Source organism: Giraffa tippelskirchi, chromosome 7 (assembly GCF_054371585.1).
Source record: "Giraffa tippelskirchi isolate mGirTip1 chromosome 7, T2T-mGirTip1v1.2.pri, whole genome shotgun sequence".
NCBI lineage: Eukaryota > Metazoa > Chordata > Mammalia > Artiodactyla > Giraffidae > Giraffa > Giraffa tippelskirchi.
The window spans coordinates 50,172,261-50,188,485 of NC_137281.1; the positions used below are offsets into that span (position 1 = coordinate 50,172,261).

Genomic DNA, 16,225 nt, shown 5'->3' on the forward strand with positions numbered 1-16,225 from the left:
CCAGGTTGGCCCTCCACTGACAACCCATTGGCCAGAACTTGGTCACATGACCATATCTAGCTGCAAGAGAGGCTGGGAAATGTAGTCTTTATTGAGCATAGCCATGTGCCCAGCTGACATGATATTACTGTGGAAGAGGAGAGAATTGGCTACATAAGGTCATGGAATCTCCTGAGCTCACTACAGTCAGGAAGCTGATTAAAGCCAAAGGCTGTCAGAGCCACCAGGCCATGAAGGTGATATAATGCTAGGAGCTAGGTCCATTACTTTTAACAAACCACTAGACAAGAAATATTAGCAGAACACATACAAAAATTAAAGCACAGCCTATTCATCTCTAAAAAATCCTGGGAAATGCTGTGGGGCCAGCATCCTTTACAATCAACTCCCTCTCCCTTCCCCCCCACCCCCCACAAACCTGCTCTCCGTGTACTGTATGAATTTATGGTAAGTGGAAGGGAACAGGGGACACTGGAGCAGGAATCGGAGGGACTTCCCTTTCAATTCTGCTACCCAGATGCTATATAACTTCAATCAAGTCACCCACCGGGGCCAATACTGGAGCCCTGAACATCAAAATGAGATATATTTGTGTACACACTTTTTGTGAATGTCATAGCAGCATGAGCCAGTCAACAGAACTTGTGATGATGGAATGTTCTAGATCTACACTGTCCAACATGGCAGCCACTACACGTGCAACCAAGCACTTGAAATGCACACATGCAATAGAGACACTGGGCCTTTCTTGCGTTTACTGGACAGTGTGCTCTGGAGCACCTGCTGCATGTGATGGAGCCCTTCATACCGCTTCCTCTTAAGGACTTTCTATCTTGCAGCCTCATGTTTTATCCTCTTCCCCTCATTTTGAGCTCTTAAAAAAAGCTGCCCACTACACCCATTAATATGGCTATTAAATTTTAAAAGACAAAAACCAGAAAACAGCCAGTGTTGGTGAGGATATGGAGAAATGGGAACGCTTGTGCACTGCTGGAAATAATGTAAAATGTTGCAGCTGCTTTGGAAAACAGTAGGGAGGTTTCTCAAAAAATTAAACACGGAATTACTACATCATCCAGCAATTCCACATCTGGGTATATATCCAAAACTACTGAAAATGAACTGATATTTACACACCCTTGTGTGTAGTGGCATTGTTCACAATAGCCCAAAGACCAACCTAAGTGCCCATCGATGGACAAATGAATAAGCAAAATGTGGCATATACATACATACAATGGAATATTATGCAGCCTTTAAAAAGGAAATTCTGACATATGCTGCAGCATGGATGAACCTTGAAGACAATGTACTAAGTGAAATAAGTCAGACACAAAAGGACAAACATTATACAATTCCACTCACAAGAGGTACTCAGAGTAGTCAAATTCATAGAGATAGAAAGTCCAATGGTGGTTGCCAGTGGCTGGGGGAGGGGAAAGTGGGAGGTTACCATTTCATGGGACAGAGTTTAAGTTTCACAAGCAAAAAAAGTCTGGAGATTGATGGTAGTGATGGTCACACAATAATGTGAACATACTTGATTTTACAGAATGTAAAATTTTTAAAAACCACTTCTTAAATTCTTTAACACTTGAAAATAGTTCAAGTAGTAAACTTTAGGATATGCATATTTTTATCTATGTAATTGATAAATATACTTGTATTTATATAAAATTTTTAAATAAACACTTCAAAGAACTCTGAAGCTCATCTGTACCATGAAAAAATATATGGTAACAGACTGAGATGGGAGACCCTCTGTGGGTGCAAGGAGGTCTGAGTCTCCAGCATAAATGGTGCTAATCGAGGGGCTGAGGAAGACTTAGGGGGCTCCCCCCTGAAGCCCTTTTCCAGAAGAGCAGCCCTGCAGGGTGATGTAATCAACCACATTGAGCCCAAAACAGGTGAGCCATTTCAAGAACAGGGACCTTTTCCATCGCCTTCTTGGTGTCAGTAAGACTATCATCTGGGTCTTCGTGTTAAAATAAAACACTAAAAGAAAAGATCACCCAGTCCCCAGGGTGACCTTGCCTGGGAATTGTGTTGGCCTGGAAACGCGGCTGGTTCAGAGGCTACTAACATGGGCCAAGTCTGAATCTGACATTCAGACAGTTTTCTTTGGGATGTCAGGTATTGACATTTTTTTAAATTAGTTGTCAGCATTCAAAAATTACAAAAGTTCTGTGTTAAAAATCTATGTTCCGGCTGGTTTTGAATAAACAGGGAAGTCTGGCTGTGTGGTTTCTGAGTGGTGGTGACCCCTTTGAATGGGACTCACCTGCCCCAGTTCGCCACAGTCCCCAACATGCCCTATTGTCTCCCATTCCCTTCCAGCCAATCCATGTTGGTGACCAGCTCCTTCTTCACCAGCAAGGCTTTATCATCTGTATGAATTGGCACAAGGAGTACAGACTCTAACAATGTCTTACATAGACAGGAAATGTACAGATAATCTAGGTTAAGTCCATTTCATAGACGGGGAAGCACAAAGAAGATAAACAACTTGCCCAGATTTTAGAATCATTAATGAGTTCCATGGAAATGAGAAGTCAGGTCCCTGAGATCCCATTTCTGGTTTCTCGCCGTTCTCAGGGCCTTAAGAGACATGCATGTACATGCACACACCCACAAGGCCACTACCCTTGGCAACAATGTTTACTGATTGCTTGCCATGAACCCAGGAGGCACCTGGCAGGCCTCCACACACGGCACTGCTATGTTGGAGACACTACCCTTATCCCATTGAGGTGACAAGGGGACAGAGCCTTAGCTCAGGAAGTGATGCCTTCTACCTGAGTGATGTTGGGAGGAGGCCAAGCTGGGGTTTCTGCTTGGGTCTGTCCAATTACCCAATGCTTAATGCTTAACCACAACTGCAAATTTTACCCCATTAAGCAACAGTTACCATCACATCCTGTAAAAATTACATCAACCCCAGGCGTTTAATAACTTCGAGCTGGGAAGACAATGGGGCTTGATGATATTAAGCGCAAATGGAAATCTGGCTTCCCCACATACACAAGGATTGGAATCAGGCTGCTGGGAACCCATTCAATGGCCTCATTATAGTGCTGTCACCATCGACTGATTCCTTAACTAAGAGACCACGTTCTACCCATGGCAATAGCGAGTCTTCTGCGTAATTTCTGGTAGTTTAAGTGTCCCCAGTGACACCATGGGATTATTTTTATTTCTAAATACATCTGCAAATGGTTGTTTCTCAACCTCAAATCAATACATCATGAATAGAAAAAGCTAGATTCATAAAGAGGCTCACTGAACACTTTCTATTGGAATGAATATATTTTTGTATTGAACCAGCCACAAAGGAATAGTGGACCTAAAAATCATAGAAACTTTAAACTTGGGGTCAAATTCCTGCTCTGGTCTTCTGTGAAGCTGTGTGACCCTGGGCCAGGTGCTCGACCTCTCTGGGCCTTGGCATCCTTATCCGTGAAAATGGAGTGTTACAATCACATCCGAGACCTCCCAAATCACATAAGACTTAACTACATTGTGAAAGTTAGTAAATTACAAAGCATAATGCAACGTGTCAGGTATATTTTTGTCAAGCAGGACGTGTGCGCTGGCAGTATTCGACAATTTGGACCTCCTGCTTTTTAAATTTAGGTTTTTTCTGTCTCAAGTTCAAATGCTTTTCCTTAAATAATTAATATCTCTGCATACTTTAATCTTCAAAGCTCTCAACACCTGCAGCTGGAGTAAGATGGTGCAACTGAAAGCAATTAAAATTCTTACCACAGAGAAATGAAATTCTATGCTCACGGCTTGGAGAATAGACCCTGATGGTATCAAAGTGCTTGCTGACCCTCTGGAAAGACTTCTAAGTGACAGAGAGGACAGGTTGGCCACTGGGGTTCAAAACTTAAGACAGAGCCATTCCTCTGCCCTTTAGCCTCCTGGGCATCCCTGGGCTGTTGGAGCTAGGACTCTGAATGCACCTGGGCCAGGTCTGCAAGAAAAGTCACCAGGTCCTCTGCACCTATCAGTCAGCTGTCATCCTTACCTTTACCCATTAAAAAAAAAATGAATCTGCCTTTTAAATCACAAAATATACACTTGCAAATTAATTTTGCTATATTATGTTTCCAAGGATGAAGCAGTATAGAAGGGTGTTTAAGGGCATGGACTCTGATGTCAGACCCTCAAGCCCCTGACTGCTGTGTGGCCTCAGACAAGTTGCTTAACCTCTCTGAGCTTCTGTTGCCGTATTTGTAAAAAGACAATATGAAAAGCCCTCATCTCGAAGCTGCTGTTGGGGCTAACTGAAGTCATGAAGAAGAGTGTGCAGCAAGCCTTCAAGCATATAATGAAAAATGTGTTGAAAAGGGTCCAGAAATAGTCACAACAAAGTAAGAACAGTGATTCTTTGTTAAGAGGAGAATGTGCACTTGGCTTCTTTGTACACAGTTGTAAATTTTGTATGAGTATATGAAAACAACACATGCTCATTCTACAAAATTTAGAAAACATGGAAAATTTTTGAAATAAAATAAATATTATTTTCGGCAACCCCAGAACCACATTTCTAGGGAAGAGATGGTGGGTCTTAATAAATACTCTTATCGTCAGCTAGGTAAACCCTACATGGAGTACAGAAAATTTACCAAAATGTGTCCTTTCCTTTGGATTCTGGTCATGGCTCCTGGGTGGCTCAGTAATAAGAAATCTGCCTGCCAACGCAGGAGACGCAGCTTTGATCCCTGGGTCAAAAAGATCCCCTGGAGTAGGAAATGGCAACCCACTCCAGCATTCTTGCCTGGAAAATTCCATGCACAGAGGAGCTTGGCTGTTGCAGAGGAGTTGCAGTCCATGGAGTCACAAAGAGTCAGACAGGATGAAGCACGCATGCACATGGCTCCCAAGCACACTGCCCAGAAGCTCAGGGGTCAGGAAATGTCTCCAACTCCACTTAATTCCTCTATTTATGCATCCAACCAATGCCACTGTATGGCCATTCCATGCCACCCCTTATGCCAGGAACAAAACTGACAAACTTCCAGCTCCAGCCCAACTTTAACCTCTGCAACAGAGCAAGACATTAATCTCAGCTCATCAGACCCAGGCCAGCCCTGCTCCCAACACCCAGGCTGCTGGGGGATCTGTCTTTCATGTTGACTGGATGAGTGGACCATCACCCCCCTCCACACCGCTGTCTGCCCAACCAGACTTGCTCTAAATACACAACTGATAGTTCTGTCTGTCCTTCCTATTTATTTAGCTAGGAAGGGTATTGGGCACAAAAGGCAAAATTTCTGCTGACAGCAAAACCAGTCAAAGAAACACTTCTTTTTAGGATAACAAATGTTTTTGTGTTCCAGCAGAGAACAATGCTTCTGCAGTGTTTTGTTTTTTTTTAATCAGGTCAATTATTTTATTGCTTTTAGCTTCTCAACCCTGCCTGATTGAGTGCTTGTTCTAGAATATTGAAGATCCCCAGGACAGCACACTTTTCTAGTGACCTTCTCACTCCTCTCTAAGGAAAATCACTGCCCTAGATTTTCAAAATCTCCAGGAAGGCAGAATACGTCTGGAGCAAACAGCTCTTAAAAGGCATGAGAGCAAATTATGAGATTTTTTTCCCCAGCAATAAAACACACACACACTTAAACATAAGATGCTGTTGTAAGGACATCAGAAGCAATTCAGATCCAGTTATTTTCTTTTTTAAACATTCTCTGTGATTCTATAATTTGCCTTTTTTGTATAATTGCATAACCTTTGATCAGTTATCTTTTTTAGAAAGTTACTAGCAATAATACCACTAAGAATACTTTTGAACCTTGACTGCTTACTTTATGCTGAATACATGCATTGTCTTATCTAATCCTACAATAATTCTACCTCTGAGGAGTTTCACTGGCCTATTGTTAGCCCCATTCTACAGATGAGGAAACTGAATTTCAGAGAGGCAAAGTAATCTGCCCAAGCTAGAAGTTTAAAGAACTGAGATTGAACACAGATGGTCTGACTCCAGAGTCTGTAAGCTTGATCTCCACATGATGATTGAACTTGGTATAAAAAGAAAAAACTACCTACTTGCAACAACAAAATAGAAATCATATCTAAACCTTCCATTTGGAGATAACAATTTAGCACCCTGACAAATATTCTTCCATTTTATTTTTCCTTTGCCTTTTTTACTTACCAAATGTAGCATGAATATTCTCTTACATCAACAGGCAGATTTTCTATTCTGAGTACCTGGGACATATGTTAATTGGAAGCTCCACCTTCATGATCAGAGATACCAAGGAAAAGAAGATATTACAACTGGATAAAAACCTCAAGGATGATAGGACTGGGAACAAGGATTAAATTTGGAGTTTTCTCTTTCCTTGGCTTCAGACAAAGCCTCTTGGTTTGTTATGAGACATGGGAGGTTACAAGACATCAAATGACCAAAGAAGAAGGAAATTTAAAGGATCAGTAGCAGCTTTAACATGACCACGGTGTTTGATGCCTTCCCATTGAGGGGCGGGGCAGTGCTGCCTCCTTTGAGTGCAAGCAGGCTTGTGAGGGCGTTGACCAATAAAGTACAACGGAAGTAATGCCATGTGACTTTTGAAGCTGGGTCATAAAGACCATGCAGATTCCCCTTGGCACACAGGAGCACTGAGCTGCCATGAAAGGTCCAGCCACTCCTGAGGCCACCATGCTGGAGGGGCCACCTGGGAGGTGCTCTGGCCCAGGGTCCCAGCTGAGCCCAGCCTTCCGCCCATCCCTGCCAAAGTGCCAGCCCCAGATGCTGAAGTCTCCCCAGCCTCTGGTTCTCCCGACTGACATCATAGAGACATTAACCCTTCTCACTGCATCCAAATTCCTGACCCACAGAATCCATGATTCTCTCTTATGCACAATAAAGTGTTCTTGGGGGTTGGGGGACAAATAAATTGGGAGACCAGGACTGACATATACACACTACTACATATAGAATAGATAAGTAATTAGAAGCTACTGTATATTATAGCTGTTAATTGTTAAAGATGGGTAATGGGTAAATGCTGGTTCATTATACAACTGCTTATGTTTGCAAACTGGAATTTTTATGTGTTTAAGTTTTTCCATAATAAAAAGTAAACATTTGAGGGGAAAAAGAAAACCTCACTGTAGAGCATAAGGAACTCTATTCAATATTCTGTAACAATCTGTATGGGAAAAGAATCTAAAAAAGAGCAGATATATGTATATGAATAGCTGATTCACTTTGCGTTACACCTGAAACTAACCCAACATTGTAAATCAACTACATTCCAGTAAGAATTAATCTACAAAAACTAAGTGCTCATTATTTTATGACACTAAGTTTGAGATGGTTTGTTTCATGGCAATGGATTCCTGGAACAAAATTTGGTACCTGGAAATACAGATTAACCTAAATAAACTTTGAGCTGAGTTCTGGGCTACTATGCTTGCATCAAGGCAGAACAAAACCAAAAATTCCCTAAAGGTCCAACTAGCTCCCTGGGCCTACCATGCCTGGGCCTCTGGCAGGTATGTTTGGCTAGGAAAGGGCATTAAAACATAACTTTCAATAGGTTTTTTTTTAAGGCTTTTGTAGCAATATAGGATGAACATGTATAGGAAATCTATTGTGTTCATTAACAAGGGGACTGTGAAGCACATCCAAGAAGTACATGAGGACCTAGTGTTTACAGGTACCTAAGAGCATCAAGATAAGATTGTTGGGTGAGATACAAAACCAGTGAGCCTTCTGCAGGGCAAGGCAACCACGTCCTCGTGGGTTTCTTTGCTTACAGAGAGAAATCATATTCATCTCTACCAGACACAAATTTGCCAGTTAGAATGTTCACTTCAGAATCTTGACCCTAATGAATAGTAATAAGAAAGTCAAACAAAGGCAAGGTTCCTTAGAGAATTAAATATAAATAACTCCCGGGCTGGCCTGTTGGTCGAGGCTGTGGTGTGATATTGAAAGGACCAAGAGGCATCCATCTGCCTGTCTCTCAAGCTTTTCGTCATCTTCCTACCGAGAGTCCTGGGAGCACTTTGCTACCGTGACCTCTCATTGCCATTCATCCCTGGAATGCTGGGACTCCCTCCTCTAAAACTGCTCCTATCCTGACATCCTGAACTTGGACGTGAATTTCTGCCTTCCCTTTGCCACTGTCCTCCCAAAGACCTTGGGCTCCTAGTCCTTCTCCTAGGCCCCAAGTTCTCCCCCACCTCCCCTGTTCCACTAGAACCTTCTGGCCCCCAAGGCTCCTGGACCCTCAAGGTTCTCATACACCAACTAAAACATTCACAGTTCTAAAAACAAAGCCTCCAAATCATGAGGAAAAGACAATTGCTATTAATATAGATTTTGATGCTTAACATTTGTATCTGTTCACTGACCAGTCACACCCAAAATATTTCAGCACATCAACACCAGTCTGTCAGGGTGGAATGGAGGGAAGGTGGGAAGGGAGGCTCAAGAGGGAGGGGATATATGTATACTTACAGCAGATTCACATTACTGTACAGTAGAAACCAACAGAAGACTGTAAAGCAATTATCATTCAATTTTTTAAAAAAATGAATAAAGTAAAAAGCCAAAACAAACAAACAAACCTGATTCTTTCTTGTCCATTTTGAAGAGGCCTATCTCAACCATGTACAGAGCACACCAAGGAGTCAGACCCATCCTAAAATCAACAAGCTCCTTCCTGTCAAAGACTGCAAAACCACAATAATGGAGAAATATCCTCTCACATCTTTGCAAAGCAAAGCATATCTCTGATGTGGGGCGGGGTTGGGGGGTACATTTCAGAAGCTGGAGTTTTCAGGAGAGGAGGCCTCCTAAGGTCAGACCACCAGACCGTGGGCCTGCTTCTCTCCCTCCCTGTGCCCACCCTGGAGGCTCCCAACTGCCAACAGGGGCCTCCTGGGCTCCCCAGTTCTCAGCTCCTGCCGTTGGCATTTTCACCCCTGCAGCATGACGCTGGGGAAAATGGACCACGTGCTGTGGACCTGACCAAAACTCCAGCTCATTCCCCTCTGCGTAGCTGCCTGGCTGTCCTGCCAGGTACCCAAGAGCCCAGTGGGTACCAGGCTGAGCTCCCCAACCACAGAGGGTGGAGAGCCGGCCTGTCAAATAAAGGGTGCAACAGGGAGCAAGAAGTCGGGGGGCTCACAGGCAACAGCCAGCCAGCCCCCGCCCCCCGTCTGGCAGAGACCCTTCTCATTTCAGAGTGGCCGAGATGCTGAGCAGGAGAGAGAGCCCGCTTGGCCTGTGACCCCCGAACAAACCTGGAACAGCATCTTTCTCTGTGGAGGCCTTGGAGCACGCGTGTTAGGGGCGGCCGTGCAAGTTCCAATGTTCCAGGGGGTGGGGGTGCCGGAGAGGCCCTCTAAGACCCCCCTCTTTCACCCCTTTACAGGTCGTAACCTGCAGCCTGACGAGGGCCGGTGACCCCCGAGGTCGTTTTGTTGGCCAGGTCACCCAGACTCGGCCAGGCTGTTTTTCAGAATCCCCGGGGAACTCTGAAAGGACCTCCGTCCCCACACGATGCCCTCCGGGGCGGGGGGTGGTCCTCAGGCTCTCCTGGGGGTTCTCTTGACAGGAGGGAAATTTGGCCAGGACCCGTGACTAGGCAGGGGTTCACAGTTCCAGCCCTCTTCCGCTCCCTTCAAGCTCAAGTTCCCACTCACTTCCGGCTTCTCATCCGGGAACTTTCCCTCAAAGGCCCTTCGGGCCTCCCAGGCCCTCCAGCTGCTCGGTCGTCCTCCTTCCCCTCTCCTGGAACCCGAGCAAATTCCACACAGCCTGGCCTTCTGGATCACCCCTCACCTGCCTCCCATCCTCCCCGCCCGCCACCTCAGCTGCACCTTCCAGGGGCCACTTCCGCTTCCGCAGAGGTCAGGAGGCGTCTGACAAGACTCAGCTTCCTGGGAGGTGGGATGCGTCTGACGAGACTCATGGGGCTCTGGACGCAAATTCCCAAACACCTCTATCTGGGCGCCCTTAACTAGCAAGCTCCAGCTGACATCTTCTCTCCCCTAAACTTCTCCATCGCTTTCTAGTTGGGCTACTTCCCCCTCCCCCACCATCTGCTCTGCCACCCAACTGGAAATTTCGGGGTCACTCTAGCCTCCTCCCACTCCTCCACTCCCCACGCACCTCCTGCCAAGCTCCTCCGGAGTCTTGTCTACATCCGTCTGCCTGCCTACCCTGTTCGGGTCCCTGCCTTCTGCCTCCTGCCCTCTTTCCTTGGTGTCCTAACTGGGGTCCCTGCCTCATCTTTTTCTTCATCTGGTCTTTGCATCCTACCCCAGACATATCTTCCTTAAGGTAGGTCAGATCTGGTCATATTCTTCCTGAGTTTTTTTTAATGACTGTAAGTTCTTTTGATTAAGATCCAGTGCCAACCCAGCATTCAAAGCCATGTTCTCTCTGCTCCTGTTTCCCTTTCTAGCCTCATCTGACTGTCTGGCTGTGCCTACCACACACCCCACATCTTGGCATCGTCCCTGGTGGTGCACCAAGCATCTGGAGCTGACCTATAAAGCATTTTTGCCCAAACTATTTAACCCAAGTGTTATCAATCCTTTAGACCTAATTTCCAGAAATAGTGGGGGGAGAGGGACACTTGGCAACCATGTGATAAATCTAGAAAGAGAAGCAGTCTGCACAACTGGCCTGATCACTTTAAAAAACCAATGTCATGGGGGGTTGGGGCAAGGAGCTGGGAGAACAGAATACTATTGGAAATTGAAAGAGTAAAGAAACATAATCCACCAGTGTCATGTGATCTTTCATTGGATGTTGGTCTGAAAAACACTATAAAAGACATTTTGGAGATGGAAGTTTGATTATAGACTGAGTATTAGCTGATGTTAGAGAATTTTTGTTAATTCTTAATAATTGTGTTTGGTGTGATGATGAGTTTTTTGGTTATGTATAAAATTATCTTTATTTTTCTCAATGTCTATGCTGAAGAATTCAACATGAATTGCCACAGTGTCTGTAGTTCATCTTTCAATGTTTCAGAAAAAAAAATATATATATATTCATATATAAAGTCAATATGACAAAATACTAGCAGTTATGAGCCTAGGCAGGGAATAGAGATGTTCATTGAACTGGTCTTGCAATTTTTCTGCTTGTTTTTAAAATGTCATAATAAAAAGTTACAAGCATCTGGAGGGTTGGGGGAGCTGAGACCCCAGCACGTGTTCTGTTCTGTAATCTCCCAATCAAAATATATAAAACATCTTGTCTCCTTGGGGGGAGGGGTAGCGATTCCTCCTCCAAGTGAAAGGACTCAGCTGCCTGGCATTCAGAAGCAATGGCACGCGCTTCCTTTGTAGCAGAAACTGTCCCCACAACTTCAGCAAACTGCCTGAGGACAGACTCGCCTTCCAGAAGAGCTTGCATCTTTCACTGGGGATAATTATATCTTGAGCCATCTTTTTAAACAGAAAGCTGAAGCAGCTGTCATTGGTCCAATCATCTTCTTCCTTCCAGAAAAGGAAGATAAAAGGGAGGTGGGAGGGAAAAGGTAAGCCTTCCCTGCTGAGTTTTCTCTAGTTTTCCTCAGAATTCCACGAGGATGGGAAGGAGGCTGGTTGAAAAAGAGACAGAGCTGGACGTAACTGCAGGGTTCAGGGGTGACTGACAAAAAAACAGAGGTTCTGTGGCTAGAGTGGCTTTGAAAACCTGGCCACTCCAAAGCCATTTGCTGTGACAGTCTGGTCCTAAGTGGGAGCCCAAGGTTGAATCCAGCCCATTGACATGTCTTATTTGGCCCTCCATGTTTTTTTTTTTTTTTTGAAAACACTTCTAAAAATTAAACACAACATGCATACTAAAGTACACACATTACTTGCATGGGTTTAACTGTAATCAGCCCCCAGAACCCGCTATGCACCCCTAGAGGCAATCATTTTCCAGACTTTTATTACTGTGGGTTAGTCTTGCCTGCTTTTGATTCTCACTGTATCTGCTCATTTGTGTCTAGCTCCATTCACTTAACATAATGGCTGTGAGACTCTTCCGTGTTGTTGCAGATGGTTGTGGTGTGTGCATCCTTGTTGCCCTGTGGTATTTCACTGTGGGAACACACATGGTTTGTTTATGCACTCTCCTGTTAGTGGGGGTTGCAATTTGCCGCTGTTACAGCAGCTCTGTGACAAGCCTCCTAACCCATGCCTTCTGGTGAGCATATGTGCACGGTCCTCATGGGCATACACCTAGGAGCAGAATTGCCGGGTCAGCAGATATGCACATATCTGCTGGCACTTTATAAATCTCTCGTGAGTTGGCAACATTCAGAACATGAGAGAGTTAGTGTAAAAATCAGAGTTACAGCTCTCTCTTTCAAGTGTAAAGATCTCACAATAGGGGACCCGCATTCCATGTCTGTGACTGGTGTTTTGGTTCCCCCACAATCCCCACCCAACCTGCCTCATGCCATTCCTCTTGGCTTCTGGAGGCACCTTGACTTTGGGACTCTCAGAATGTGGGAAATGATCTGAGTGTGCTTTTACTTCAAGTCCATAACAAAGAGTACTTGGCTGCCTCAGTTTCCCCAATGAGGTCATGCTGAATGACCCCAGGGGCATAAAGACCTTGATCTTGTCACTCCAGTGGTGGGAGTTGGGGGTGCTGATAAATGATCTCCTTCTTCCCAGATGGCTCCTCCTCCCACTGGCACCAAGATGCCTATTACTTTAATTTTAAGAAGTTTTTTTGAATCAATACACATCCATGGTTTTTTAAAAACAAACAGTACAAAATGATATAGAAAAATGAAATTTCCCCTCTCTTTCACCCCTTCCCCAAACCCTGGGGTTCCCTCCTCAGTTGTTGTTCAGTCGCTCAGTTGTGTCTGACTCTGTGCCACCCCGTGGACTGCAGCATGCCAGGCTCCCCTGTCCTTCACTATCTCCCTGAGTTTGCTCAAACTCATGTCCATTGAGTCAGTGATGCCATCCAATCATCTCATCCTCTGTTGCCCCCTTCTCCTCCTGCCCTCAATCTGTCCCAGAGGCAACCCCAATTTCTAAGTTTTACCCATTTTCTATTCCACACACACACACACACACACACACACACCTCTTGTCTACTTCAAACAAACTAGTGCTTTGAGAATGATCTGTTCTGCACTCTGCACTTTACCCATCTTGCTGGCCCTTCCATGTCAGTACATATAGATTCTGCTTCTTTCTAACAGATGGAGTTTTTTCTTGCCTTTATGACCACCATTTATTAACCAATCCCCTAATGAGGAATATTTCAGTCATTTCCAATCCGCTGCAATCACAGACTATGCTGTGATGAATATCTTTATACTGTCTTTGCAGACATGTACAAGCATATCTGCAGAATAAATTCTTAGACATATGACTGGGGGCCAAATTTCTTATTCATTCAAATTTCTTATTTTGGTCAATAGTCCCAACTTGCCCTTTGAAAGGGAAATATGAGGGAAATTCCCTGGTGATCCAGTGGTTAGAACTCCACCCTTTCACTGATGGGCGGTATGAGTTCAGTCCCTGGTCGGGGAACTAATATCCAGCAAGCCAGTCAAAACCGAAATGAAACAAAAGACAAAAACAAAAGGGTCAGTTTATACTGCCTCCAGAAGCACCTGAGTGAGCTACTGTGGGCTCTGAAAAATGCATGTAAACCCTGGAAGTTCTGATTTCACTGACGTGGCCCAGTCATTGGAGTTTTTACAACCTCCCCAGACCGATGCTAAAACATTCCAGTGTGGAGAACCGCAGCTTTCATCACCAACAGCTCCCCCAGGCCAGCGAAAAGTCTGTAGCCCTCGGCAAGGTAGAGAATCCCATCATTTTTGATTCCCACTTGCCTGTCTGCTCTCTTGCATCATGAACTCACCACCTGCCCATCAAGGCTTAACGGTGGGGGGGGGGTCCCGCTTGGGAAGTGTGTCCCTGGCTACCTGGGGAGCTGTGTGTGCTGTGATGCACGGAGCAAAGCGGCACAGGCTTAGAAGAGCCAAGATGTTCTGTTGTCAGCATGAAGTCTCATGATAGGAGCATTGACACCACAGTAACAGGCAAATGCTACCAACCAGCATTTCTCCCCACCCCCACCAGAAAGTCACTTATTATCATTTAACAGCCCACCACCATTTACTTGCCTCCTCTGCTCACTCACAACACCCTGGGATCTGTTCTTCTCATGCTCTGTTATCAGGAGACTTGAGCGCCTGTAATTATAAATAACAAAGATGATGAAAATAATAATTTCTCACTGAGCACTTATTGTATGCCAGGCTCTGAAGTCAGCACTTCCCATGCATTTACTCATTCACACCTCATAATCACCCTGTGAGGTAAGGACTATCATTACTCCATTTTTCCGGAGGCACAAAGAGGGAAAATGATTTGCCCAAAGTTACACAGCAAGTGAGCGACCACTGTGACAGAGTAGATCTCGGTAAGTGTATGTTACATGGATGGATGGATCTTAACTTCTGGAAGCAGGCACTGGCAGGCCTGGCTGTGCAGACAAGAAAGGACCTTTTCCTCATCAAATTGTAAGTATCTCTGATGTCTGGTTTGTTACCTGCCTGCCTCTCCCCCAGTTAGGGTTTATATAGTTCACTGTTGCTCCTGTAATAAATGCCACAAAATTGGCAGCTTGAAACGGCACACGTCTATTATGTCACAGTGCTGGAGGTCAAAAGTCCAAAATGGGTCTCACTGGGCTTAAAGATATCTACATCTTAATCCCTGTGACCTGCAAATATGTTACAGATGTGGCAAGAGGAACTTTGTAGATGTGATTGAGTTAAGATCTTAAAATCCGAAGATTATCCTGGATTATTCAGCGGGCTTCACGTAATCATGAGGGTCCTTATAAGAGGGAGGTAGGGGCTCAGGAAGAGGGACAGAAGCAAAGGTCAGAGTATCGCAGCCACCAGCCAAGGAATGTGGGCTGCCCCCAGGACCGGAAACAGACTCTCCCCTGGAAACTCCAGCAGGAACACAGCCCTGACAATGCGTTGATGTTAGCCCCTAACATCCATTTGGCACTTCTGGCCTCTAGAGCTACAAGATAACACAGTTGCATTCTTTTAAGCTACTACATCTGTGTGTTTTCTTACAGCAGCCCTAGGAGACTCATGCGTGGTCACAGGCCATCCCTTCATCACAAAAATATGGCTGGTGGCAGTCTTTCAGAAGACAGCAAGGATGGGCTGGCATAGGCTGTCCTGTATCCCAGATTCTCTGGAGGTTGGAAAGGGATGGGATGGGGGCTGGGCTACCTTCCCTGGGTAGCTGAGGTCAGGTATGCACAACAGGGGGGAATACTGCGGGCAGGAAGGCAGTGGCATTAAGTTAAATGGGGATCAGGACTTTATCAAGTCCTGTGGAAAGACTGAGTGAATGCCCTGGGCCAGGACACCAGGCTAAAGTCAAAGGCCCTAGGGCCTGGACAAAGAGACGGTGCTGAGAGACGGCACTGGGGCTGTGGCAAGAGCACTGGCCTGCCACTAGCTGGCCTTGAGAGCTCAGGCTCTTTCTGCCCTTTTGGGGTCTCTTGCAGGTGACTTGTTAAGGTAATAATCATAATAACAGCAAGCACTTAAATGGACTTGCTTGGTCCCAGACACTCTTCTTTGTGCTCTGCCTTGTAAACATAAACCGACTTGTCCAATACTCATAACAAACCAGTAAGTAGGTGCTGTCATCTTTATTTCACAGGTGAGGAAATTGAGGCACAGAGAGGTTAAGAAATGTACTGAAGGTCACCCAGCAGGGAAGTGGTAAATTCTTTTTCTTAATTAAAAAAAAAATTTGGCCACACCACACAGCATGTGGGATCTTAGTTCCCTGACCAAGGATCAAATCCATGCCCCCGGCATTGAAAGCAGGGGCTGTTAACCACTGGACCACCAGGAAGTCCCAGAAGTGGTAAATTCTTGACTGGAACCCATGCACTTCAGATCCAAAGAGAACTGAGAGGTAGGGGAACAGGTTGGGGAAGATTTGGCCAGAGATGTTAAATCAAGATTAGTAGTAATGAGCTGGGGGAGGTGGGGAGACAGAGAGAGAGAGGAGGGGGAAAAGCCAGCAGAAGCTGGAAAGATGATTTTGGAGTCTGGTCTAAGAGAGGCACTGGAGCAGCCGTGGGGTCTGAGAGAACTGGGGTGGAGAGGGTCAGGGGAAGGGGAGGAGCATCTCTATCACTAACGGGCACCCTGGGGTCTCAGAGTGGGCC

The 16,225-nt window shown here is 45.3% G+C and overlaps 1 protein-coding gene and 1 long non-coding RNA gene across 47 annotated transcripts in view; one reads left to right on the plus strand and one right to left on the minus strand.

The window, feature by feature from the left end:
- The window catches only part of WFDC1 (WAP four-disulfide core domain 1), a 65,579-nt gene extending 55,712 nt beyond the window's left edge, over positions 1 to 9,867 (minus strand). For 18 of the 46 annotated variants that reach the window (XM_081513965.1, XM_081513978.1, XM_081513996.1 and 15 more), the window contains exon 1: positions 9,679 to 9,867. In XM_081513965.1, the coding sequence (XP_081370091.1) occupies positions 9,679 to 9,692 (14 nt within the window). In that variant the 5' untranslated portion in view covers positions 9,693 to 9,867. Of the gene's footprint in view, positions 1 to 8,598; positions 8,704 to 9,276 lie in introns of those variants that run through there. The other 28 variants (XM_081513990.1, XM_081513989.1, XM_081513995.1 and 25 more) reach the window with 6 other exon arrangements.
- A 362-nt stretch (positions 9,868 to 10,229) lies between these two features.
- Positions 10,230 to 10,767, plus strand: LOC145514928 (uncharacterized). Its single transcript, XR_014060567.1, has 2 exons — positions 10,230 to 10,318; positions 10,443 to 10,767. It is a non-coding gene; the product is annotated as an uncharacterized LOC145514928 (long non-coding RNA).
- Positions 10,768 to 16,225: the final 5,458 nt, after the last annotated feature.